The sequence below is a fragment of the Chrysemys picta genome, chromosome 23 (assembly GCF_011386835.1).
Source record: "Chrysemys picta bellii isolate R12L10 chromosome 23, ASM1138683v2, whole genome shotgun sequence".
Classification (NCBI taxonomy): domain Eukaryota; kingdom Metazoa; phylum Chordata; order Testudines; family Emydidae; genus Chrysemys; species Chrysemys picta.
In genome coordinates this window covers 15,678,050-15,705,748 of record NC_088813.1, presented here as the reverse complement: position 1 = coordinate 15,705,748, position 27,699 = coordinate 15,678,050, and the positions used below count along the sequence as shown (strand labels likewise).

General features: G+C 43.7%; 1 protein-coding gene across 1 annotated transcript in view; it reads left to right on the top strand.

Moving 5' to 3' along the window:
- CSMD2 (CUB and Sushi multiple domains 2) overlaps positions 1-27,699 on the top strand; it is a 563,976-nt gene that overhangs the window by 24,109 nt on the left and 512,168 nt on the right. Inside the window, exon 2 of the mRNA XM_065576901.1 lies at positions 20,292-20,508. Within this exon, the coding sequence (XP_065432973.1) occupies positions 20,292-20,508 (217 nt within the window). The remainder of the gene's footprint in view (positions 1-20,291; positions 20,509-27,699) is intronic.

The window sequence follows — 27,699 nt, the reverse complement described above, 5'->3', positions numbered from 1 at the left end:
CTTTCTGCAATGGCCGAGTGCCCTGCGGTGCAGCGGAAAGCAATCTGTGTTGCTGAATACTGATGGCATGAATGCTGCAAAGGAAGAGGGGGAACAGCGTTATCTGTGACCCTCAGTAAACCTGTCATGTAAGGTCATTTTCAGACAAAGTAGGTTCCGAACTGGTGGCTAGTTGTTTGGCTTTAAATTAATTAAAAAAAAAGTGTATCTGTAATTTTTTTTTTTTAATAGCCAGCCCTGTGACGGAACTGCAGTTAAACAACTGCATGTGTGCCTTTGCCTAGCAACCATGCCTAGCAACGTCACAGCATCTCAGAAAACCCAACATTAGGGACTGAGCTGTTGGCTGTCAAGGAGCTGGTTAGAATGGTAATTTGTGATGAAAGATACTAGGGCCTCTCTTTATGAAGCACGCAAAGCCTTGTTTCTAGTTCCTTGACCTTCAGGCTTCCTTGAATGCCTGCAGACAGCTTTTCGACACTGTCCCTCAGCAGATGAGACAGGATGAGAACAGCCCAGGGGTTAGACCTTCATGAAACGTTCCTTGGTGCTTTTTTAAAACAGGACCAAAATTTAGCAGGAGGGCTGTGTGCAAACCCCGAGGGTTGGTCATCTCGTCATTTTCTTCTGGTAGATTCCACAGAGTTTCTTCTCAGGCTTGCCTCTGGATGAAAGCGCTTGTCTGTCTATTTAGATCTCTTTTGTTATCGGCTACCAGAAAACCTTTTATTAAGAGCATAGCATGCCCTCATGTTAAGAGAACTTTTTGCAGCCTGATGTGATTGCTCTGAAGAGAGAGAAATGTTAACATTTTGGAATGCTGGACACCAGCCAGAGTGTCTCAGACTTTGGCTACACTCCAAAGTTGCAGTGCTCTAACGGTATTCTGGTAGAGTGGTACAACCCCCAGTGCAGATGCGATTATACCAATATAAAATTGCTCATACCAGCATATCTTATTCCCATATGGGCTGAGGAACAAATGATACCAGAATAAGATACTATTATTGGTATATCTGCACCCAAGCTTGGGGTTGTACCTGTATAACTATATCGGTAAAAAATCACACCCCTAACCATCATATTTATGCTGGCATGAAAATAAGATGTGGACCAGGCTATAGCCAGAAACGGGGAGAGCTCGATTCTGCCCGGCCTTGCATCTTGTGTTGTCATTTAAACCAGTGCAAAGTGGATGTAAAATACTACTAGATCATAGAATCATAGAACTGGAAGGGACCTCGAGAGGTCATCTAGTCCACTCCCCTGCACTCAAGGCAGGACTAAGTATTATCTAGACCATCCCTGACAGGTGTTTGTCCAACCTGCTCTTAAAAAATCCCCAATCATGGAGATTCCACCACCTCCCTGGGCAATTTATTCCGTGTGTGTGTGTGTTGCACAACCATTTGCACCAGTGCAAAGCGAGGGTACAGTATGCATAAAATGCTGCCAAAGGGGAGAGGGAGCATTCAAAACTTGCTTCCAGGGGTGTAAATGGCTGCACAGGGTGCAGGGCAAGGGAGAATTGGGCCCGGAGGTGCGTCTGCATAAGTTAACAGGCCAGGTCTACACTACAGACTTCTGCCAGCATACCTATGTCAGTCTGGTGGGGTCCTCGACTGGCATAGCTAGGCTGGCAGAAGTCCCTAGTGCCGATGCATCTATGCAGGCAAAGCTGCAGTTCTACTGGTATAGCTTATTTCACTGTGGAGTGTGTTTTTACTGTCCTGGTACAAAGTCCAGCTTAGCTATGCGCACAGTAGGAGCGCGTTGCTGGTAAAGTGTACCGGTATTTCTATCCTAGTAAAGCACTGCTGGTGTGGACATAGCCATGGTCCCCTAATCGCAGGCCTAATGCAGTAGTAATGTAGGATCAAATTCTTCAAGGTATGGAGTGCATTCTGAACTGCTGCTGCAGCTCCCTAGGGGATTGGGGCCAGTGTCTTAACTCTCGGACCCTATCTACGCTAGGAAAATAGGTGTATTTTAACACCTGCTAAGATCCTAGTATAGACAAGGGAAGTTGGAATTCTCACACGTCAGCTGGACAGAGTAATCCCTAGGGTGGGAGCTCCAGGTTTACCTCTCCCAACTAACATGTTAAAACTATGCCTTTCTCTCCCCGCCCCCTCTAGTGGAGACAAGGCCTTGGATGCTTGTCCACAGAGATCTGAAGGTGTGAAACCTTTCACACTTCCCAGTGAACAACTTGGATTCTGCACCAGTGGAGCTGAGGGAACCTACAGCTCTGCAAATACCTCTTCTGTCTGTACTAGGTGTCGAGTGGTATTTTAAAGCATGTTAGCTAATGTGCTAACATACTTTTACCACTCAGCACCCAGGGTAGACAGGGTTTGACACCTTTAAAAATGTGTTAACTGGTCTTGGCCTACTCTAGAGGGGAAGCCTAAGGATGCAGTCAGAGCAGTGGAGAGTCAACTCTAGGGCTAACATTTAAACCCTGTCTACACTAGTTGCTCTGTGGTGTTTAAAAATACGCTCATCAACACATCTGAGCTAACACATTTTAAAGGACCACTTGTATTCTCAGCTGAGACAAGCCCATAGTGACTTGTGAAGATCAGTGTAAGAACCGATGATGCCCTGTTAGTGCAGCTACAGTTTGTACCTGACAGAGGGACTGAGCCTTCGGTATTGCAGTAGCAGGAGATGTAATCTGAACACTTGAGTAGTATGGGTGTGGGGGGGAAGCAAGGAGACCGAGCAAACTAACCTGGCTGGCTTGGCCTGTGTAATGAAAGCCCTTTGCTGGCACAGAGCGCTGGGTGGCAGGTTATGCAGCAGATGTGTGGATCTTAAAATGGGCGTGGCTCCTGGACGGATGAAAGCTCATCTCTCCTGCAAGCTATGACTACATCGTTAGCATAAGGCTCCTGCCTATCACATCTCCCTTGCTTGTCACCTACAGGGCAAGTGGGTTGAGTAGAGGAGGAAGGAGCTCCCGTGGTCTAGTCCTGTTTCTGCCCTGGACTTTGTAAAGCAGTCTAGGGCCACTCCTGTAATCTCTGTACCCTGTCTATAAATTGGGGTTAACACTTATCCACCTCTCAGGTGGCTGTTGGTGTTTATATACTTACGGCTGGATAACACTGTGACAATGTAAAGTGCTAGAGAAGTTCTGAGTCTGATTAACCCTTTGGAAGTGGCAGAAAATTGCATCCCTCCTCGTTGGCAATCATTTGACTTGAAGTTTGGAAAACGTTCAAAGTATGAATGTATTTCAAGCTCCTTCTCAGAGGCAGCAGCTGACTTTGCTTGTCTTCTGGTTTTCAACTCCACGATGTTTCAGCTGTAATAGTTTAGCATGAATCTTGGGGCAGCTTCTGCCTTAGGGTCCACACATGCACATGGTCCCTTTGTTGCTCCCACCAAATGCACTACCAAGGTGGAATTGAATTCAATATGATTTTCCAGAAAGAACCGCAACCCTGTTTTTGGTTTTTTTTCCCCTGCGATTCTCACCAAGGTTTGTGGCAGCATAAGCACATGGAAGTTAATTTTCAGAGGTGTTTGGGTGTTGTGTTGGCAGGTTGTCAATTATCCCAGGAGTGCAAATGATCTTGTGGAGCAAGCACAGGTTTGGGGCATGTCTGCACTGTGGCAATGGGGGCGGGGTTCCCCTGATTACACCCACTGGGGTTCAGGGCCCAGTGTAAACCTCTAGCATAGACACGGCTGTGCCTTTGGATATGTGTGGTAATTGTTGCATTCAGTGGGAGGTGGCACAAACCTGTGATTCGTATTAGTGCAGCTGACTGTGCTTTCAGGCTGGTGCAGCGGTGCAAAGCACTGGATGTTAATGGCTTGCTTTGCTTATGCGAGGGCCTGGCTCTGGTACACCTCTGCTCTGTTTGAAGCTGGGGTGAGCTGTGGTACATATGGCCTGGCTGACAGTTGCCAAGTATCCATAAACTCCGAATCTTTGTTCCCTTCAATGTGGAAAAGATTCAGGGTGTTGTTGTTTTTTTCTCGCCACATGCAGCATCGCTGGTATAAAGCGTGACGATGTTGGAGGTGGTAATGCTTCGTTACTGTCAGAGGAATTTCTTCCTACAGTAGACAGGCCACACAGAGCTTGCGTAGCGTGTTGCCTACCTGGCCGATATATACTTGTTGCCAGTGCCCTAGGGCTAGGGCCTTTTTGTGGGCACCTTGCTGGCTAGCAGATATCTGCGAGCGTAAACATTCAGGAGGTTGTGTATGTGCAGCCAAGCGTGGTTGCTGGAAGGCAAGGTTCCCAGGGGAGGAAGATGTATCTGGCGCTCCTCGTTGGCCTAGCTTTCGGGAGATGTAAGCCAGGCTTGTCACACTCCGCGATGCTGCAAACCAGCTAAGAAAAAGGATCGGGCAGAGAAGAACTGCAAACAAGACTGGGTTTCGGGAGATGGTGAGACACTGTTACAATCTAGTCCCCACCCACTTCTGGCTCTTGCATTAGGCTCCCACAAGCAAGCTTTCCTTGTCTGGCCAAGTTCAGACTAGTAGAACGGAGAGACAATCTCTCCTTATGCAGAATGGGCATGCATGTGTTAGGAACCTCCCCAAATGACATGATCAATATGGCCTCTGTCATCGGCCACTGTGTTTTCAGGTGAAGTGTAGAGCTGAGTTCTGGTAAACACCCCAGGGCATCTGTTGTAATGGAGGGTGGGAAAGGGTAACCCTGGTGCCCTTGGGTATGTCTACTCTGAAGTAGAACACCTGTGGCTGGCCCAGGTCTGCTGGGCTCTAAAATTGAGGTAGAGATGTTTGGGCTCTGGCTGGAGCCCAGGCTATAGGACCCTTCCCCTGCATGGGGTCCCAGAGCCTAGGCCCCAGCTTGAACCCGAGCATCTACACTGCAGTGTTATAGCCCCGGGAGCCTGAGTCAGCTCACATAGGCCAGCCACAGGTGGCGTATTGCAGTGTAGACATACCACTAGTTTCCTGGCCAAATTCCCGTGGTGGTGATTTTAGCCTGCCTCTTTACAGTCACCCTGCCACATCAACTAAATAAAGTCATCTTCATTGCTTGCTTGTTTAAGGGATATTTCATCCTGCACCAATGGCAGGTGGAGTGGAGTGAGTGTGAGTGTGCGTGTGTGTACACATCAATTTGAGATAGCAAAGCTAGAGTGCAATATTCTTTGAGTTGGAAATGAACTGTATAAATAAACAGGGAAATAGATATTTATTTTATACCTCAATGAACAAGGATTTCCTAGTGTTTTTTCTACTTGCATTACCGAGTTTGCATAAGCAAAAATATTCTTTTGATCGGTCTTCGAAGTCAAACGCACTCCTGTTGTAGTCATCAAAATATTTTTATAATCAATAAACGTCTGCAGAGTTCTCTCCTCCCAATCAGAGAGACTCATGGGTAGTTGGTTATTAGGGACCACTATGATGATCCAGGCCTGGTCTACACTTCGCAGTTAGGGTGACCTAAGGCAGCTTACGTTGACCTAATTATGTCAGTGTACACACTACAGCCTTGCTTCTGCCGATGTAAGCGCCCTACTACACCAGCATCATAACACCACCTCCACGAGAGGTGTAGGGCTTATGTTAGTGTAGTTAGTGTGTAGACAGCGTGTTATTTACTTTGGCTGTTGGCTGTCTTGTCAATTTCACGACAGGAGCCATGAAATTTTCAAGAAAGCTGGGGAGCTAGAGACTAGTTGCCCCCCTGCTCTGCTGTAGAGCTGGGTAGCTGGATCCCGCTCCCGGCGGGGAGCTGGCGTGAGACGCCCTGGTCGGCTTCCCCCTTGTTCCTAGAGAAGAAAGGGGAGGTGAAAAGTCCTGGGCAGCCCGCTGGGAGCCTGTGGGGCAGCCAGGCTCCCGGCAGGGAGCTGCCAGCGGAGCAGAGAGACTGGGCTCTCGGCTCCCCACGTTGCCCCTCTTAGGTCGGTGGAAGGCCTCCCCTGGTGAAGGCTGTGCACCGCCGACGTCGACCCAAGGAGAGTAGTGTGGACATGCCTACTGCGGTGGCTGTAAGTCGACCTAATATAGGTCGCTTTAAGTTTCTAGTGTAGACATACCCCTAATTTCACCACCTGCATAGCAGAGGGCATAGAATTTCCCCCAGTTATTCTTAATCCTAATCGAGTTAATGAATATACTGCACATACCCTGTCAGTATAGTCGTTATTAGAACAGTAGTGAAATCCTTGATAAAAGATCTACCAGATGCAGTTACGATCTTAACCCTGGAAGCAAAGCTCGGCTGTTCCCTTCACACTCTGTTTATACTTTCCAAACATTCACATATGTATGGGCAGAAACTAACCTCGTTTTGACGTCGGTCCCCATAACCTGAGCAAGTCCTCTGCATGCTGATAGGCTGTAGCACTGAATAACCCATGTGTAACGCTTATCCCTGTTTGAAGAAAGCTGGGCACAAGAACAGGCGCAAGGGTGTTGTGCATTGTCATAGCAACAGTAGCTGAGGTTCTCTTATTGTGCATTGTGCATCCTCTTGCAAAGGCTGTTCTGTTTGCTGCAATCAGCATAAAACCTTTTTATTTGGGGGATTGTTGTTATGTGTTGGGTGGAGGTTCCCCCTCATGCCACCCAATATCTTCTCATCGGTATGCAGAGGTGAACATTCAGGCCTGTTTGTGTGTGTCTTGTGCTCTGTGTATATACACACACACACACACACACACACACACACACAGTGGAGGGAGGACTGTGGAATTGTTGCATTCTGAAAGTGGAATTGTAGGTTTTTCCCCTGTAAGGGCCCAGTCCTGCAGGGTGCCAGCTGCCTCTGCTCTGCAGTGGGTAGGAGACCCGAGCACTCAGCACCTCACAGGATTTGCCCTTGGTTCTGCACACATGGAATGTTGCTCACTCTTAAAGTTCACATTCTGTTACTGAGATGCTCGTCTCTCCCTCTCATGATGTGTCTTATGGCCGTGCCTCGACTTAGGCAGCAGCTCAGCTCAGTGTCCCGTTGTGCAAGGTGCGGTACAAACGTGGTGAGACAGCCCCGGTCCTAAAGAGCCTACAGTCTATAGAGAAGACTGACAAACAGATGGGGAGTTGAGGTACAGAGAGGTTAAGTGACTCACCCAAAGTGTCACAGATGTAGCAGAGCTGGGAATAGACACTAGGTTTCTATAGTGCCACACATATTCCCTAACCACAAGGCCATCCATCCCAGCTCTCCTTGCTTATAATATTAATTAGCTTTGTACTTTCCATGTAGTGTATGTTCCCTTCGTTTTTTGATTTATTTTTCTTCCCCTAGATTTTGTATTCTCAGGACAAATTCTCATCTTTTATAGATATGTCCTGTTTAATTTTCTTCTTGGATCCATTGATGCCACAAGCCTTTTGCTTCAGCAGCATTAATGCAGGTAGAAGCACTCTTGCCTTTGAAACCCTCTGATAACAGATCTTCCTCCGATGGGAATCTGTCTCGTCTTTCCAGAGTAGCTTGAGGCTTCTTTGAAGTCAAGCAGTGACTTGGGTGGGGGAAGAGAATCTTGACAAAAGAACAAAGTGTCAAAGTATTTATCTGCTGGGCTTTGGGAGTTACGATACGTCAGAGAAATGTTGTTCTTATTTGATGTGATTTTATTTTTAGTTAGTTAATGTCTAGATTTCTTCAGTTCCTGGGCGCCTACAAGCACCTTCCCCCTTGAGCTCAGGTCTCCTTGCATCTAATTCCACCCTGGCATTAGAGCAGCTGTGGGGCTGCACTGATTTACATCAATGAAAAATCAGCATAACAGAACTCCCAGTCCTCTCCAAAGAAGGCAGCAAATTCCAAGGCTTTGGACCCTCCATCTAGTCTGCTGCCCTCTTTCTCCTGTGGGTCTCAGGAGGGGACTGAAGATGATTCTGCTATTTCTAATGTGGCAGTATTAGTGATGGGTCCCTGGATTTGAACTGACCTTTCCTTTTCTGCGCCAGGACAGAGGATACCAAATCCCCAGCAAGGAAGAACATTTGCAGAGGCCTGGTGAGCCACTACCATTAGGGCTCTGAGTTTTATCAGGGACTGTGCATGGGGACATAATGCTTACAAGGCAAAAGGGTGTCTGCAGCGTCCAGAGTTGAGGTCTGGAGCTGGTTGTTACGAACGTGCTGGTTCCGTCAGTGCTGTCTTCCTTCCATCTGTGAGAGTTGGAAGGAAGTGGGCTTATCACTTTTTCCAGCCCGCTGGGCACGTGTTATCTTCCTTTCATAGGAAACCCCATCACCTCTGTGTGCCTGAGCAAATAGTTGCCATTTGTGTAACTTATAAGTACCTGCCATACCTATTATGTTTCAGTGACTCCATGCATCAGGGCACATAATCCATGTGGATAGTTATCGATATAGGACCAAATTCTTGCTTACCCCAGTGTAACTCCATTGACTGCAGTGGAGTTACTCTGGATTTATACCAATTTGTCCGGGAGCAAAATTTGTCCTTTGGCCTGCTAATGATCCATCAGTTTAACATCTTAGTTGCTCACTGAAATATTTTGCCTCCATTCAGTAAACTAAGAGGAGCTTTCTTCTTTAATTTCTTGCAGTCTTAGGTTACGTCTCATTGAACCAATGGACTGATCTTACTATGGTTATAACGTTTAGATTTGACTCCCATTCCAGCTGTGCAAGATTTTTTGGTGGTGGTTTTAAGAGAAGCTTTTACAGACATGTTTGGCTTTGCATGCAATGGAACAGCCCAAAGCTTTGTCTTATTTGTAGTTTAGATGGAAGAGCCATTTTAGCACAGAAGATGGATGAAAGCCATTTTTCTTGTGCTTCACCGCAGATCACTCTTTACTTAGAAATAGGTCTAATTTTGCTTATTTTGTGCTTGGCAAAAGTATGCACCTTAGCAAAATTAGCCCCCCCCCAAAAAAAAGGGTCTGTTGTAGAGATTGTGATGAAACGTGAAATCCCGCGTAGTTTTGCATTTCATTAGCAATATTTTAAACTCTGGTAGGGTACAGATACTATGAGGGCTTCCCACTGCAGCTGTCGTCAGTGAGTACGGAGTGTGTGCAACACCTGAAAGGTTTGCGATGTTAGGCCCCGATCCTGTAATGAGTGCCCTGTGAGCATACCCCTGTGCATGCATGGATCCCCACTAAAGTCACTGGAGCTCTACATCTGTCCATGGTGGGCACTTAGGACTTACTCCAGAGCCTGTTGGGAGTCTTTCTGTTGGTTTCATTGCGCTTTGGCTCATGCCCATAGTTGGGATAAGCATCTAGAAATCCAGAGGGCAGATCACCAAGTGGTGTAAATTGTCGTAGCACCTTTGAAACTAAGGATGGTTTATGCCGGTGGAGGACCTGCCTCTGTATCTAAACTAACTGAGCCTAGAGCCTGAAAAATCAAAATAGAAACCCGTCGACCGGCTTTCCGAGGAGACGTCCCATGCTTTTTTGCTTCCTTTAATTTCTGCGGAACAAACATCCAGAGCAAGGCTTTTTCTTGGTGTATCTTCTGGGGCTTCAGCTCCAAGACAGAATGAAGAAATGTAGGAAAGACTGAAGGAGAAAAGCAGATGAATCAAACTTTTTTCTGGAACTCAAAAAGTTCAGTTCAAGTTTTTGAGTAATGATTGGGGGGGTCCTCTTTTAACCCACTTGCGTTTGCCCCATTCCTGTGATAAACCTCGGAGACAAGTGGCAATACAAAGTTGGGCCAAATTTAGATCCAGCTGTGAACTGCTGCAGAGTTTTGGGGCTGTTCTGGATTGGTTGGTTGTGAGTTGGGCCCCTCTTCAGACTTGACTCTTGGCTCTGGGGATGCAACGGGCACAGAAAACACAGTGAAGGCTCATCTGAATGACAAACAGTAAATAGTACATCTGTGGGTATTTCTTTCCCCTTTGCCCCTGCTGCATGGTTGTCTGTGGGGCGCAGGGGAAGAGCTCTGTCCTCAGGAGAGCTGCCAGTTATCACATCCATTTCATTTTTTGGCCTATACAAAATGAGTCATGTATTTGACTATTAGACCATCGTTCCTCTGTATTTGATGTAGCCCTTTCCACCAGTCACTATGCAAGGTCTATATCAGTGGTTCTCAAACTGGGGATGCCGCTTGTGTAGGGAAAGCCCCGGTGGGCCTAGCCGGTTTGTTTACCTGCTGGCCGCGGTTCGCCGCTCCAGACCAATGGGGGCTGCGGGAAGCGGCGCGGGACAACGGATTTGCTGGCTGCCGCTTCCCGCAGCCCCCATTGGCCTGGAGTGGCGAACCGCAGCCAGTGGGAGCCATGATCAGCCGAACCTGCGGACGTGGCAGGTAAACAAACTGGCCCGGCCTGTCAGGGGCTTTCCCTACACAAGCGGCGGCCCTAGTTTGAGAACCACTGGTCTATATATAACCGTATGTGCCTTGGATTAGGCGACAGAAGGGATCTGCTGTAATACTGAGAGACCCTCTCCCCTCTACTCTCGTTACATCATGCATTCATTTAACACAAAATCATGGATTTGAAGTAAATGTGCTGGTCCTCAAAGATGTCAGGCTAGCAGCACTGGAGAGGGACGTCTTCTGCCACTTTACAGCTTGGGTAGCAAGAGTGAAAGCTAACTCCCCTTCCCCCAGGCCTGGCCTGCTGCTACTAGGCTGCCTCACGCCTTGTCCAACTAGCTGCATTCATTGCATGGAAGAGTTCATTCAGCGTCCGGTTGCCTGCTGAATCCTTGGCTTGTGTGCTGTGACTGTCAGGAAGGGAGACCAATTAGTACCAACTGTGGTGGGTGTGTGTGGTTTTTTTTTTTTTTTTTTAGAAGCTGATATTTAAGGAATTTGTTGGAAACCCTCCATCCCTAAACTCACTTTGTAGAGATCACCAATACAGCCTCCTAGGATGATGATTTTCAGCCCATCCTCTGCAATGAATTCCACATGGGCTCCTCACAGGCAGTCTCCTTTGCCTGAAATAGGGCTTGACTTGGGACTCCTTGCAGGATTGAGGCAGTGCCCTGTTGGTAGAGCCCTGCAAATCTGCAGATATCTGCAGACCAAATTTGTGGATCGGATGCGGATACAAATTTTGCAGGTCTCTGCCTATTGGATTTGAACTGAGAGCTATCGCTGCTCCATTTTTATTTATTTATTTATTTGAAAATTCACTTTTTTTTTTCTTGTGGGGAAGGATCTAAATTTCCAATGTATTTTTGATTAAAAACAAAAATCTTGTCTCATTTACTTTCTTTCCTCCCCCCTTTTCCACCTCTTGTTCCGGGGGAAAATGAAAGGAGGGGAGAAGTCTGTGGAAGAATTAAGAAGGAAACCATTTTTTTCATTTCATTTCAAATATTTTCCAGCAAATATAATGTTTTTTTTTCAACCAGTTGTACTGACAGCCCTCTAACTGTGTGCTGCGATTCAGATGCGTCACCTCATACTGCGATACTTATTGCCTTTGTGTTTTCTGTCAATGGCCAAACCTTTTTCAGAATTGCTTTTCTAGGGCGAGAAAATGCCTCCATCATGTAGGCCGAGTTCTGCTCTTGAAACTGATGTTCATTAAAGCCACTCAGAAGCCTTCCTCTTTGTCTGCAGATGGGTCAATTTTATCTGCTTGTTTGTGTGCCTGAGAAGAGACCGGTTTAATGCAAGGAACTCGATAGGATAATGAAATTACTGATGAATAGCTTGCTCTGGCAGTTACTTTCATAGCGGGCAGCGCTGCAAGGAATTAGTACTCTGGCAGAGAAATGCTGTCCCTACCCATTGGAGTGATGAAAAGATGAGCACCTGAACTCTTCACAGAACAACTGACCGTGAAACATTACAAACCTCATCAATTATTTGTTGTAAAATGGGGCTTACGCGCTCAAGCGTTCTGATTGGCTAATTGCGGGCTGTGCAGCTATGGTGCGGCAGTCGCCGTGGGTGACACCATCAAACCAAACCGACTTCTCTCGAGGCAGGGGTTTTGGAGTGACCTTAAAAAAAAAGTAGCTTAAATAACAATCCTGGTTCTTTTAGTATATCTGCAGTCAGGGACAGACACACTTGAGTGTGCAGAGTTAACCCACAGCAGCATTGTGTCGGCTTGGGGAATTGGGAATGGACAAAGGAGCCTTTCGCTTCTTGGTCACTAGAGTAGATCTGGTCTGGATGGGTAGAGATGGAGCATTCAAGTTCCTCCCCCTTATCTACAAGGCCTTGCATAATCTCAGCCCTGCCTAGGTCTCTGCTCACCCCTGCTCTAACTCGTTATGTTTTCCCCATTCGTTATTATGATTTGTATTGTGGTAGCACCCAGGAGCCCCAGTCATGGACCCGACCCCATTGTGCTAGGTGCTGTACAAATACAGAACAAAAAGATAGTCTGTGCACTGGAGAGCTTACAATCTCAATAGTTACATCTCTCTATCTCCCTTTCCAACTTTTGACTTGATACCTTCTATCCGGTCGACTCCATATGTTCCATATCTGGACCATTCTCGTTGGCCAACCCTGCATCCCCCTCCCCCTCCATCTCTGCAGGTTTCCTTCCTTGAACCTATGGCCTGTCTTGTGTTTGTCTTATTTAAGCAAGTTCCCATGGCTAGACTAATTCAGACTGAAAACAAAAGTGCAGTTTTTTAACAGTGTGGGTAATTAATCACTGGAACAATTTACCAAAGATTGTGGGGGACTATCTATCACTGGTAATTTTTAAATCAAGTTTGGATGATGTTCTAAAAGATCTGCTGTAGTCAAACAGGAATTAATTCAGGGAAGCTCTCTGGCCCATGTCATAGAGGAGGTCAGAGAGATGAAATCTAAAGTCTATCCATAGAATATAAGGCCAGAAAGATTGTGATCATCTAGTCTGACCTTCTGTGTAATACAGGCCATAGGATTTCCCCTAGCAATTCTGATTTGAGCCCAATGAATTGTTGAACTAGATTAGAGCAGATCTTTTAGAAGAGCATCCAATATTGACTTAAAGTCTTCATCTGATGGAGGATTCCCTTCGTTCATGTGTAAACTATTCTAATGGTTACAATCAGGTATTCTGGCACTTGTGGCTCTTGATTCGCGACGATCAGAGGCACTTATGGAGGAAGAAAACTCCAAAGTCTTATCAACCTCCGTGAAATAATTTGGTTTCAGTTGAGGCTGAAGATGTGGTACATCAGAACATAAGAGCATCCATACTGGGTCAGACCAAAGGTCCAGCTAGCCCAGTATCCTGTCTTCCAACAGTGGTCAATGCCAGGTGCCCCAGAGGGAATGAACAGAACAGGGAATCATCAAGTGATCCATCCCCTTTCAGCCATTCCCAGCCACTGATGCAAGGGAGAGATCTTATTTTGCATAAACCCCTCATTCGTCCATCTTTATCAAGCAATGGCAAATTATTGCCCTTTATCTTTTCATCTCCTGTGCCCAACGTGTCTACTTGGGACGTCCTTAGAACTGAATGCTTCATCTGGCTATTGCATCCGTGTTCACATGGGACAGGTCTCTCAGATAGTAGCCAGTCTCTAAGAACACGGGTTCCATTCTCAAGGTCCCGGCAGCGCTATGTGAGACAGCACACGATGATGCTGAATGTGAGTGAAAGATGGACGGGGTGGATGAGAAGTAATGCCTCTCTGCAGAGGTCCCCCTGAGAGCTCAGGTAACATCTGGGAGAGCCGGTTTGGTTTACAATATCGCTGCATCATGGTGCTAGTTTGAAAACTCTCACCGCCACAGGTGCTACGTTGTGAGTTCTGTTGGGCCAGGCACTGGAGTGCCTCCCCCGGGATGCAGGCAAAGCCATGTGCTCCCTGTGCAGAGACTGGTGGGCGCCGAGCATCGGAGATGGCAGTCTGCACTTCAGTATATGTTCTCCTCAGTGGTGCTGGACTTTAACAGTTCTATAGTAAATGGAATCTCTCTGCATTATTTATTACCAGGCTTTGCTTATGAGGCTGTAAGCTAAGTTAAGGGCGACGGCAAGTTGAAAGTTTACTGAAAAGAGACTTAAATGTGTGTATTGTGTGTGTGCTCTGTGTGAGAATACATGTTGGCAAACGTCATAGTCACATCCAGGAAGCTAGCTTTCTATTTGTGTCTATGTAGATATTGATTCCAGTGTGTTGTGTGTAAGAAAAATTAATTCCTGATAAACTGTTCAAACCAAGAATCTGTGAAAAAACCAACTTGGGAAAGTTTTACCTCTCTTTAGTATTTACTTGTTTAATTTGACCCTCTCAACTAAAGTAACCCAAGAGTTTTGGGTTACTTTATAAGACCCTGATCCTTCAAAATCTGCGTGTGAGTGACTGTGAGTAGTAACATGAGTAGATCCAGTGAGTAAAGTTACTCGGTTTCAGTGCCGGCAGAATCTCGCCCTTCTTTGTACGTCCGAGTGGAACATATATGTGTGAAAGCAAAATGTGCAGAGTAGTGGCTTTAGTTTTACTTTAGTATCTTGTTTGAAGTTCACACATTTTATTGACTAGTAAAGAACAATACCAGAGAAAAACATTCGAGTGTAAATAACAATAGCTAAGGAAAGTCAAAACATTAAACGCCTTCTGCAATAAGGAAAAAAGATGGCTATGTATCCTCCATAGATTGCATTGCTGAGAGGCAATGCATATGATTTGATTTTTGTCCTTTTTTAAAATTGTGCTGTTGCCGTACTTCAGTGTTGTTAAATTAGTTTTTGTTTCTGCTGAGACATTAAGTGCCTCAGCTCGTGTTATGAGAAACTGCCAAAATAAATTCTGCTTTCCCCCTTCTGCCATATAGGGGGCCAGATCCTTGGCTAGTCTAAATCAGCATAGTTAATAGTTACGTTGATTCACACTGGCTGAGAATCTGGCCCAGTAAATTTAAGCCCTAAGAAGAGGCTGGAAGACAAAAAAAATATTGGAAACTGCATTTTGCACTTCACGCACTGGCAATATCAGGTGTGGCTCTGTTTATGATTTTAGTTTGATCTGACAGCTAGGAGAAGATTTGTAATGACAGTGTTGGGACATGTAAGTTGTCTGACTCAGCTATGCTGCCTAAGCATTAAGATGGGGCGGGGGAGGAACCATATGCCCGAAGAGTCAAGTTTATTGAAAGGGTGCTTCCAGCTGGGTTTGCCCCTCAATGTTTGTTTAAAAAAAATAGTCAATTAAAAATCTTAACTTCTCTCTGGCTCTCTTCATTTTTAAATGTTATAAATGATTTGTTCATTTGTTTTCAGTTGAATCCTTCTGCAATGACGATAATTCTACAACTCTTATTTTGAGCGTTACTAACACGGTTCAGAACATGGGAACCTAATGGGTCAAACCTGCCGTCCATCTAGTCAGAATACTGTCTCCAACAGTAGTTAGAACCAGATACTTCAGAGGACGATGCAGTTATGGAATCATTTGCTTATGGGGAGGTTACCTCCTAAGTTCTGTTCGAGTTTGGTTTATGCTGTGAAGCTTGGGTATTATCATTTAAAAAAAAAATTCTGTCTAATGTAACTCGGGCTGTTTTCTGTCCGTTTAAATGGCCAGTCATATTTTGAAACCTGTTAAGCTCTTGGCTCCAATGCTAACTTGTGGAGTCAGTTCCATAGGGGGAGTGTGTGTGAGATTTTTATGTAGTATTTCTTTTTATTGACTTAAAATGTGCTTCTTTTTCAGCCATGTTGGAGTCAAGGGAGCGGCTCCCTTAAGTTGGTATGATGAGGCATCACAGAATCAGGCCAGATGTTTGTTTGTAACTCAGTCGTTGCATCATTTTGCAAGTGCAAAAAAGCCAGACCTTGAAACTGACTGCTCTGTTTACATTGTTTACATTGTTTAGTGGACAAAATAGGCAAGAAGTAAATGAGACTTTTCAGATTCTTTCAATTTCAGCTGAGGGTCCTAATACTAACTGAGGTTTCCCTGCACAGGTATGAATCCTGCCATCTACACTCAATTTTTTACTTCATCCTTGCCCCAAAGAGATTAGAATCTATCTTTTCATTATATAGAGCCTAGCAGAATGTGGTCCTGCTCCTTGTCTGTGGGTGTTACCAAAATAAACTGAAATACATTCCTTTAATACGATGCATGTTTTAAATCTGTGATTATCCTTATGATAGAACACTTTCCAGAATTCCAATACCAGCTGCCATTTTCAAGAACATGAGTGGAAGTGGCTCTTTTCTTGTTTACCTCCATCACAAAACAGGTCATGTCCATCCAAATGTGTGTATGCTGATGTGATCCCTGCTATCATGAAGCTCTAGTCCATGAGCTGTAGTATTAGAAGTTGGAAATAGAGTACATAAATATTTACACTGACACATAGGGCTGGCTGGCAGATGACATCCAATCTGTTAGCTTTATCTATTTACCCTTTTTCATTCATTGTTGTGGCTCTTGAATTAGGAATGGCAGCGTGTCAGAGGAAGTGCTTTAAAAATACTACCCTCCTCCCCCCCAAAATGTAATAACTTTGGAAAGGATCTATTCCTTCCTGTTTCAGAGCTTAAACCAGCCTCTGACTAATGGGGGTGAGGAGGAAATTTCCTGGTATAAGCTGTTCAATATCTGCAGGGTTTCTTGCACCTTTCTCTGAATCATCTGGCACTGGCCACTGTCAGAGGCAGGGTATGCGCCTGGATGATCCACTCTGGCACGTCCTACGTTCCCATGTGTATTGTGGGGAGAGGAGTGAAGTCGCGTTTAGAACCTGTGGGCTGGGGAAAGCAAGTCAGAACCATCACTGAAATATTGCTCTCCATTCGGAGTTCCTTTCATGGTGCATGGTTGCTCCTGACTCTCCCTAGCACGGGCTGCAGCGATGTTTGCTACATTAAGGAAAATGCAAGCAACCGGGTTAACAAGTAACAATTGTGTCTTATGTGGCTGTGCTCAGGCTTATGGAGTGGGTCTGATCATGTAGTTATACTAGGCAGCAGCTGAACTCCAAATAGCTGCTCGGGCCATAGTGTATTTTGCAAGCAGCATCTAGATGTTACAAAACCTGAACAGTGTAGATCTAGCTCAGATTCAGGAGGCTGCAGGTGCTAAGGGCTGGTCCTGTATTCAGAGTACAATGAAATTGGTTACTGTGTGCATTACAGTATTGTTCTAAAACATGCCTTCTGCCCAAGTCTTCATGGTTATCACTGTGCTGTACTTCCTAGCGAGAGAGGGGATAGATCTCAGAGCCTCTTTCTCCAAAAGCACAGACTTGATCTGGGTTTAGCTAATGGCAAATCTATTAAGTGTAGGGTGTGTGTGACACAAAAGTTAAGTGATTGCAATGCCATCCAGTAGAGGGCCCGGGGAGCCCACACATGCCATCAAGTTCATCCTGGTGGTTGGCACATTCATGGCTAAGCCAATTGCAACCCAGGGGAGCACTAGGCGGGAGAAGCCCCTGCTTTTCCCTGAGTTCCGGGACTTTCCTTTGCCCTTGCACGGGACATGTGCTCCTGTTTCCCCTGAGGGTTCAAGTTTGCATGAGAAAGTGTGGATTTCTGCTTGTGCACAGTGCTGGCAGGCACACTCAAGAAGGCCCTTTAACAACACAGCCCTGAGGGCTCTCAAGGTACCAGTGTGGGTTTCACTAAAACATGCATTCCTCTGTATTTATTGATGCCCCAGGGCCAAAGGGATAAAGAGAATTGTTACCATGAGTCTTCAAAGGAGAAATGCAACATTTGATAGTCTTGTAACATAGACTTTAGATCAAGTGTTGGTGATCAAACCCAAAATGAACTAACTCAGACCTTAAACCAGATTATTGGGTATGAGTAAAACCTCTCGCGGTTCCTTGATCTATGTCCCATGTCTGCCAGCTGTTCTCATCAGTTTCCAACATAAACGCAGTTCCTGGCTATTTCGGATGAAGGTATATTGCCTTGTAGATTGTCAGCAATTTTCTGTTAGCTGAGTCCATAAGAAGCATAAGCTCATCTTGGGCTGGAATCATGAATGTGGAATTATTTCAGTAGATTAGTTTGTTATAGAACCGTATCTGCTTTTTCTGTTGTCGTTTACTGTGTTTCTTCAGCTACCATCGGTTTGGGAGGATGTAGATTTTTGTTTGTTTATGGCTTTAATCTCTGAGTTAGGGCAATCCTGGCATAACCACATTGATTACATCTTGTTTGTCCTGCCGATGACCCTTTGAAGTGTTTGGAACACAGGGTCTCTGACCTTGAATATGCTTAGTTAGCATGATAGCTAATAGCATCAACAGTTTTTATACCAGCAACAATTATATAGCTACAGCCTTTTTAATTTACCAATTTTCCCAAATTGTTCAGGTGGCATTTACTCATGATTAAAATTAAAAGTGTTCTGTAGATAAAATTATGTATCCACACTTTGCCTGCTGAATAACAGTCTCTGTGAAGGAAAGGGAATATGATCTAGTGGTTAGGGAGAGGAACTGAGTCAGGGCAATTTATGGATCTCCCAGTGTGGACTTATACTCAGTTTGCAATTTGTAAAATGGATTAATGTTGCTTGCTTTACAAAGGATCATGAGTATTCACCCCAGCCTAGAATACCAGCACCAGATTTATGCATCACATACGCCAAGTCCACAAACAAGTGCAATTTAAGAGTGCCTGGGGGTGAATTTTGCTCACCGGGGTTGCACTTGTGCTCTGTGATTTGGTATTTGCAAAGCAAACCTAGCCACAAATGCTAGGTGCTGTAGAAATGCAAAGTTCTATTCTTGATCTTTGTTAATGAGTTCTATGAATGGGTCAGATTTACTCCACCGCTCTGGATTATAGGGCTATCCTAAATCTTATTTGTAAAATAAGCCCTGGACAAAAATATTCCCCTTTTGGTACATCTGATTGACTGCTGCAATTCCATAAAGTTATGAGCTTTCATCTTGCAGGGACAGAACAGGTTCTACTAAGCGTTTTGGTTCCAAGATAGGCCAATCGAATTATAACTGGCTTTAATGAATGCTACTATCGTTCTTTACCTGTGGCTGGTTGGCACTCAGAAGGGCGAATAACTTTACTGATTTGGAAAACAGTAATGAGAAATCAAAGCCATAATTTCCAGTCTGAACTATTTCAGTGTGAAATCCTCACTAAACAGCATAAATAAGGGCAAACAAACTAGCATCAATGGAAGAAGCCAGACTTGCTTTGTAGAGCTCAGCAAACTCAGCAAGCAGTGATCAGTCAAACTCAACTTGATCACAGGATAACGAGGTAGCACGGCGTTTGTTTTTGCACTGCGTTTCCCTGCAAAAGGTAGAGTTGCCAACTGGCTAATCGCACAAACCCAAATTCCCTTGCTGAGGCTGGAATTCAGCTGTGATGTAAACAGGCACAATTCCACTAACGCCAGCAGGAGTTGAATCTCTTCATAGCAGGGGTGAATTTGCCTCCCTGGGCTTGTCTTCGCTGCAGCAGTTCGCTTTAGTGAGAGCGACCGCACTACAGAATAATGCTGGAGCTACGTAGAGTGATCAGACGAGCAGTGGTTGAGTTGCATTTCTAGCTGGAGCATCAGCTACACTGGGGCTTCGGCCTGTGCCACTGAGGGGCCAGCTAGCTTCAGTTCAAAGTGTTAGAGACGTGTGTGTGTGTGTGTGGACAGGAGTGGGGGCAAAACTCAAGTTCTACCTCAAACTAGCATTACAGTGATTACAAGTCCCATGTTTCAGAAATACAGCCTGCAAGGTTTAAAGTAACACCGAAGGGAAAGTGAAGTAGACTAAGGAGCATTTCCATGTCTCTTAACCTTTGTTTCCTTGTACATTGGCCGAGGCGTCTAGGCATTAATGTTATAATACTAATAATCAAATAGCCAAAGCAGGCTATCCCCTTTATACCAGGCCTGCTCTAAGGCATGTCTACACTACAGTCGCTGCAGCTGTGCCGCTGTAGCACTGGGGTGTAGACACTTCAGATGTCAACTGAAGGATTTTTTCCATTGATATAGGCAATCACCCCCACCCACTCACACCCTGCAGTGCCCCAGTGACAGAAGCTAGGTTGAAAGAAAAAGTCTTCTGTTGACCTACCCCCGTCTGTCTGGAGGGGTTACGTTGACTTAACTGTGGCACTCAAGAATGTGAATTTCCCCCCCCCCCAAATGCTGTAGCTAGCTTGAGCTAAATTTAAGTGTAGCCCAGGCCTCAATAAGTGCCAAACCAATCTGCCTTGTGACGAGACTGCCTTGTTTTATGATCTCTGTGTGATGAGTGCAGCTCTAACGGTGCAAGTGTATTTCCAACCTGAACAAAAATCATACTCCAGCAAGTTTTTGAAAATGAGCAACCTACATGTTGGCTCTGTTAAGAGGAAATCTGTATTAACGGTGGTGTTGGTGTAGAATTATAAAGTCTGCTACAATAACGTTTGTCTTTTCTCTCGCCAGCCCAGAACTGCAGCTACGTCTTTCAAGGCCCAAACGGGACGATACAAAGTCCAGGATTTCCGTACGGATATCCAAATTATGCAAACTGCACGTGGACAATCACTGCTGAGGAGCAGAACAGAATACAGCTCGTGTTCCAGTCCTTCGCCTTAGAGGAAGATTTTGATGTATTATCAGTCTATGATGGACTGCCTCAGCAGGGGAATCTGAGAACAAGGTACAGCGTGCGCTATAACAATTGGTGGCGTTTATAAGCGTGTTCAAGATTTCTGCCACTGGGATTAAAATACTTAGGTTGGAGGCGTGCACTGAATTGGCAGCTTATTTGTGAGAGAGATTCTCTTAGCTGTTTTGATTTCTTATCTTTGATAAGATCCTAAATACTGCTGAGAGTGCCTGACAAACATGGCTTATCAATCTATCCTAGACGTCTGGGAGAATTTAATTTAGAAAATGGAGCTGGAAGAGAGGAGGTCTGACATGAGGAAGATTTTCCCCTTAAACCCAAAGCTTTACTATCAGAGAGAGACACAGGGTGGCCTTGTGGTTAAGGCATTGGACCAGGACTCAGGAGAGCTGGGGTTAATTCCTGGCTGTGCCACAGATTCCCAGTGTGACTTTGGGTAAATCACTTAACCTCTCTGCCTCAGTTTCCCCCCTCTGTACACTGGGGATAACAGTCCATTGGTTCTGTAATGTCTATTTAAATTGTAAACATTTTGGGGGTGAGAACTGTCACAGATAATGTGTTTGTACGTTGCCTAGTGCAATGGCGCTTTTGTCTTAGTTGAGACGGCGACGTGCTGGCATAATATTATGAATAATATGTTAAATAGAGATGCTGATAATTAAAAATGCATGTGTGAGAGAGAGACAGACATGTTGACTGGACTTTATGATTCAGAGACAAGACCCTAGATTTACTCCTAGGTTGTTGATTATAATGATAGGTTCAAAGGCTTCTTATTTCAGATTTTAACCAATAAAACTGGATTTTGGTGTTGGCATTGCACAGTGAATTCAGTGACATGAAGTGGCTGCTTTGTGTAGAACTTGGACTGAAGGCTGTGATCTTGGGTGGGGAGGGTGCTCCAAGATTTTGTTTTATTTCATTTTAAGCCACTTGTTCACTGTGACTTAGGACAAGTCCTTTTGGTGTCTCGGCTAACTCATCTGGAAAATCTGGGTTAGAGAAGCAGAAACAATAAAGAAAACACTCTGTTGAATATAGTGGAGTTCAAGTGGGTGGATAAATTATGTCTTCACCTTGCAGCTATGCTAGAGAATTGTCTTGATTATGGGATTTCATCATTTTATCAAGTTGATAAATGCAAAGTAATGCACATTGGAAAACATAATCCCAACTATACGTATAAAATGATGGGGGTCTAAATTAGCTGATACCACGCAAGAAAGAGATCTTGGAGTCATTGTGGATAGTTCTCTGAAAACATCCACTCAATGTGCAGTGGCAGTCAAAAAAGCAAACAGAATGTGGGGAATCATTAAGAAAAGGATAGATAAGAAGACTGAAAATATCATATTGCCTCTGTATAAATCCATGGTACACCCACATCTTGAATACTGCAGCAGATGTGGTCACCCCATCTCAAAAAAGATATATTGGACTTGGAAAAGGTTCAGAAAAGGGCAACTTGTGGAACTTCTTGCCAGAGGATGTTGTGAAGGCCAAGACTAAAACAGGGTTCAAAAAAGAACTAAATACATTAATGGAGGATAGGTCCATCAATTGCTATTAGCCAGGATGGGCAGGGATGGTGTCCCTAGACTCTATTTGCCAGAAGCTGGGAACGGGCGACAGGAGATGAATCATTTGACGATTACCTGTTCTGTTCATTCCCTCTGGGGCACCTGGCATTTGCCACTGTCGGAAGACAGGACACTGGGCTAGATGGACCTTTGGTCTGACCCAGTATAGCCATTCTTATACTCTTATTTAATCAAGAGGCAGGACATTACTTTGCTCTTGGTAATGTATAAAGGAGACCCACATATGCTCAGTCTTCTCTAGGCTCAACTTCTTGTGAGGCAAGCTTTGCAGTGGTGGAGAGTCAATGCTGTGATTTGCCTCATCCCAAGCGGCCCCCATGCAAATTACTGCCTTCATTGAGTGTGAATTTCACCCTCTAATAGTTAGCTGTCATTTGTTTCCGTGTGTACAATTGTGGAGCCATCCATAATAAAACTTCTGAAGTCAGCATGATGGGCATTTAGTGTGAGATTTTCAAGGGCATCAAAAGGGTTTAGGAGCTCAAGTCGCGCTGAAAGTCCTAAATGACTTTGGTGCTTCTCAAAATTGCCCCATAGTTACAGAATGGCTCTTGAAATCAGAATTCATTGTTTCTTGGCTGTTCAACGTCTCAATCTTTGTTCAGCTAATATTTTGTGCATCAATCTTTCCTTATTAAACTTTGCCGCTGTTGCCAGCGCTCAGTTTTCTTCTTTTTCTAGGATATCAATTTTATGTTTTTCCTCGGTCTGCTTTCCAAATGTACTCCATTCATCATCTAAGTGCTACGCTAGGAGATGGATGAACTGTACATCATTTATCAAAGTTCATCAGTAAGTTGACCAAAATAAGCGATAGGCAAGTGCAATGGGAGGGAAAAAAACCTGCCTCTATGAAGAGAATGTAGGTGTGCCATTCGCCATGATGGTGGCCATTAGTAAAATAGTTAACAGACGGACAATAATCTTCTCTTTTGGCCCTCCGGGTCTTCATTTGATTTTCACCTTAATAAACAAGAATCCCTTTTAAATGGAAGGAGTTATAGTCATCCTCTCAGTAGGCCAAATTCTGCGCTTGGTTAGCTGTGCATAGATTCTTTCAAATTCAACACAAATCGGATACTTGAGAATAGTGGTTCAATGGGGGGATTGGATGAATGTGTTTGTATTGTATCCATGTAGGGACACTGGCTTGTTCAGTGTGTCATTCTTCACTCAACTTCTTGGTGCGGAAGAATGAGCTTGGTGGAAATTAATGTATTCCCTATTGGTGAAAGTCACCCTTGTGCAGGAGGAACTTTACCAGGCCCTACTATTGCATTTAATCTCTGTATTACCAAGAATTTCCCCTGCTTTTTCTGGTCTGGGGCTTCGTGCGTCACGTCTAAGTCAATTTCTGAGAGAGAATCAGTAATTCTATTCTTTTTGTTAGCAAACACCCTATTGTGTTGCGGTTTAATGTGGTATGAAAGTTCCCTAATACAATAAGAGTAAACTTAATTCAATGAGACACTTGCTAATAAACTGCTTTACTGTACATTGGGAAATTTGCATCGTGTGACGAGGTCATGAGTATAAATGCATTTCAGTGTTTTCTTAATTTAGACCATCTAGAGTGGCTGTTGTCCTTAGATAGCAATCAAGGAAGAATAATGATATCAGCAGAGCTGACTCTTGGGGAGGGGTTGAGTCCTTATTTACTCCTGCAACATCTCATGAATGTGACCACCTCCGTTTCCTTTCTCTCCCAACACCTTACATATCTCCAGGGCTCATCTTCAGAGGGAATGTGGAAATAGAATCTCCTTCTTGGGTCTAGGGGATGGTGATAGCAAGAAGTCACTTTCTTCCCTGACCAGAGTGAGAGGATGGCGTGTTTTCAATAATTCAGATTAAACACTCCAGATCTTCCCTCAGATGTATGCGGGTAGCTCCCATTGGCTTCAGTGAGACTTTTCTGTGCATCACCAGGCCAGACAAAACTCTCCTCCATTCTCAAAGAGCCAAATATATTATGCTGGTCTTCCTAGGTCCCAGTCCTACAGGGCGCTAAGCGCTCTAACTCCCTCTGAAATCGTCGGGATGGGCAAGAGGAGTACATCTGGGGTTTTCTCATTTAAAGCTGCTATTGCCCCAGTTCCCGGTCATGCTTTGGTGAATGTATCATTGCTAAAGGGATGCTCCAGTCAGCTTAGTTTGGAACGATTGATTTCTCACAGCTCTGTGCTGTGGGGCTATGCAGGAACGCAACCAATTCTGAGTAATAACTTGGAGCTATTTATGGGGCTGAAGTAATCAGAGGGAGTTGAGGGAACTTAGCACTTTCTAGGAACTGGCTGTCTGCGCCTGGCATCCCCAAGCTGAGGCTTCCTCTTTTGCCGCAGTGTTTTCTGGTGCATCCAACCGTGTAACGTTTTCTAAAGAATTTTCACTGATGCTAATAATTTCCAATGACTTTCCAAATTTGAGCCTAAAATTGGGCAGCAGAATTCCTTATTTTAAGTCTCCGATGGCACTCCGCTACCTAGGGCATGTATTTGCACATGTAAGTGTCCCGTTAGATGGCCATTTTACAAACTACACTTGACAGCTGAGCCACCAGGGAACAACCTGCAGGTGTAAGTAGGCTTGGCAAGCTGGTTGGTTGACCGCCTGTTGACAACAGTCAAAAATTCTCAAATATACCGGTAAGAATGCCTGTTGTATTAATTTAGATGGAATATATGGGCTAAAGGTGTTAGCATAACTCCATCATTCAACAAGGTTTGGAGTTTAGTATATAGAGACTTTAGCTTGTTTAATCTTATGCTGAACATACTATGAAAATTATTTTAACCTTTCATTAAAGATAAAGAAGAGAAGGAAAAACAGTTAAAATATTAAGGGAGGCTTTTATTTTATCAGTTCTCAAGAGAGTTTTTAGAAAGAAAAACTCCCTTGTTTGACTATTTTTTGGACAGCGTTAAATATGGTGGTGCTTGTTTTTTTTTTGGGGGGGGGGGGGGGAAGGAGGAAGAGAAGTTACCGGAGATAGGCCAGAGTTGCTGTTTGTTTTTATTTTAGATCGTGTCTTGGATTTAGCATGAGCCAATCAAGGTGGCGGTGTCCTTTAGGTTCCCTTTTTTTTCTTTTTCTTTTTTGCCTGGGGTGGTAAGGACACCTTTTAGGATTAGACAAAGACAGTCCAGTGCTTTAGGAGATAGTGTGCATAGCAGTTGTGATGGCAAAACTTGCTTTAGGAATTGGGGGTTAGTAAAAAAAATAAGTTAAGGATTTTAAACTGGGAGTGATGGGTGGAATCGCTTACTTGTATTATTTTGTGTACTAATTAGGCTTACTTTTTGCTATATTCATTTAGGTTTATTGAGTTTTGGTTTTATATTTTCTTAAACATAATTTTGATATAGTTTTTCAGCTCTATTAGGTTTTTTTGTTTGGAAAAATTTAGTTTTTGTGATTTTGTATTTTTTTATTATAGGTTATTGTGATATTTTATTAATTTAAATTATTTATAATTAGGATAAATTTGTATGCTTAATTATTATAATAACTTTTAATGGACAAATTCGAACTAGGATTAGATATTTGTTCATAAAATTGAAAAAAAAACACGTTTATTTTAGTTTAAGCATGTAGAGGAAAGGGGAAAAAATATTTTGGTTATATTAAGACTTGTAATTTTTTTATTTTAAAGTGGGAATTTATAAATTTTATTTGACTAGATGTTATAAAAACACTTACTTTTTTAGATCTTAATAAAGCTAAGAACTTGCAACTTATTTGTTGCTAAAACGAAATTTAAAACTGCTTTGGTTGCATGTTTGTAAAATGTTGAAGAACAAATTGGCTTTTATTACTCTTGGTTGTATTCTTAGGATGGATTTTTTTCTGCTTACGCAGTTAAAGCCATATTTCTACATCAACTATTAAAATTTGATGCAACCGTGATTAAGATTACTTACTTGGAGAAAAAAACTAGCTTTGATCGCATTTTACCTAAATGTGTTGCTCCATTTTTAAGGAAGCAACAAAATTACGTCTTTTTGAAACTACTCTTGCACCGATGAGCCATTTGCAACACTTAATGCGCTAAAAATGCAAAGGCAGTTTTAGTCTGACAGACCTTGCCCACCTGTTTTACACTAACGCTTGTTAGGACAATGTGGCTGTTGTGGCCACTTAGCCCAATTGCGTGTCTGCCAACGTGCTACTTTTTGACTATGTATTTAACCTGTTAGGCCCCATGATGGGACACTGAAACGTTGTATTAATTTAGATAGAATATATGAGCCAAAGGTGTTCGTATAACCCAATTACTATCTAATATTGACCAATGCTAATTAGGGACAGGGGTTTGGCGTTCAGAGACTTTAGCCTGCTTAGTCTCATGGCAAAAATACTATTAAAATTATTTTAACCTTTTATTCAAGGTAAAGAAAAGAAAGAACAACAGTTAAAGCATTTGAAATGTAAAATATTAAGTGAGGCTTTTATTTTACCAGCATCCCTTGCTCCCTTTCCCTTTATTTGGAGAGAGATTTTAGAACTAAAAACCCCTTGTCTGACAGTCTCTTAAATCGTATTAAAGATGGCAATAACTATCCATTTTGGCAAAAGAGAAGAAGTTAGTTGAGATGGGCTGGTAGTGCTACTGTTCTTAAAGTCTGGCCCCATTTTATTCCAGATAGTATTTGGAAATGAGCTGGAGCCGGAGGAGGTGGTGATGTTATTTGTGTCTTTCTCTTTGGGGCTGGGCAGTCATTGAAGGAGAAGCTCATTCCAGTAGCCAGTTTTTCTTCCAAAGTCTCTTTCTTTTAGGACCTCAAAAGGGAACGATGGGCAGAATAGTTCATGCCCTTATTATTTTGTCCAGGGCCTAGTTTTCAACACATCAATTTGGGTTTACTGATTGTTTTTGGTTCTACACTTTTCTTGTTTACCAAGCATGATTTTAACATGAGTTATAGCAGGAGGCCATTTTGTTTGGACTAATTCAGTTTGTCTCCATTTTGTACCTTTTCCCGTTAACATTTGTTGTTCTAGGTTATTGCCACATTGTATGAACTTATACTCACAGCCTACAGTTGAATATACAATTAGGGTATATTTGTAGGCCCAATTATTACAACATGTCCCGATGTAGATGCCATTCTTTTGGTATTAAGAAATTCATTTAATTGTGTTTCACATTTTCCTGAGTTAAAATAAGTCCTTAAGTAACTTTTTTTTTTAATTAGGCATAAGTAATCTAAGGCTAAGCCTACTGGAGACCATAAAGTCTTTGTCTTTGTTTGTTTGCTTGCTTCTGTTTTTACTGTTCTGATAAACTAATGTTTTAAAATATTTGACCATTTTTGACATTATTTGACAATATTTGGCTGGTCAACTGATCAAGTAGTTTTGGACCAGTGAAATGCCCAGTGCCCTTTGAGAGAGAATTGGGTAGCAGATAACATAGCTTGTACTCAGGTACAATTAAGAGTTTATGGCCCAGATCCTCTGCTGGTGTGAATTAGCATAACTTAGTTGACTGACTTCAGTGGAAATACATTGATTTATACTAGCTGCAGATCTGGTGCTATGGGTGTAGCACAGGGGTCGGCAACCTTTGGCAAACGGCTCGCCAGGGTAAGCCCCCTGGTGGGCCGGGCTGGTTTGT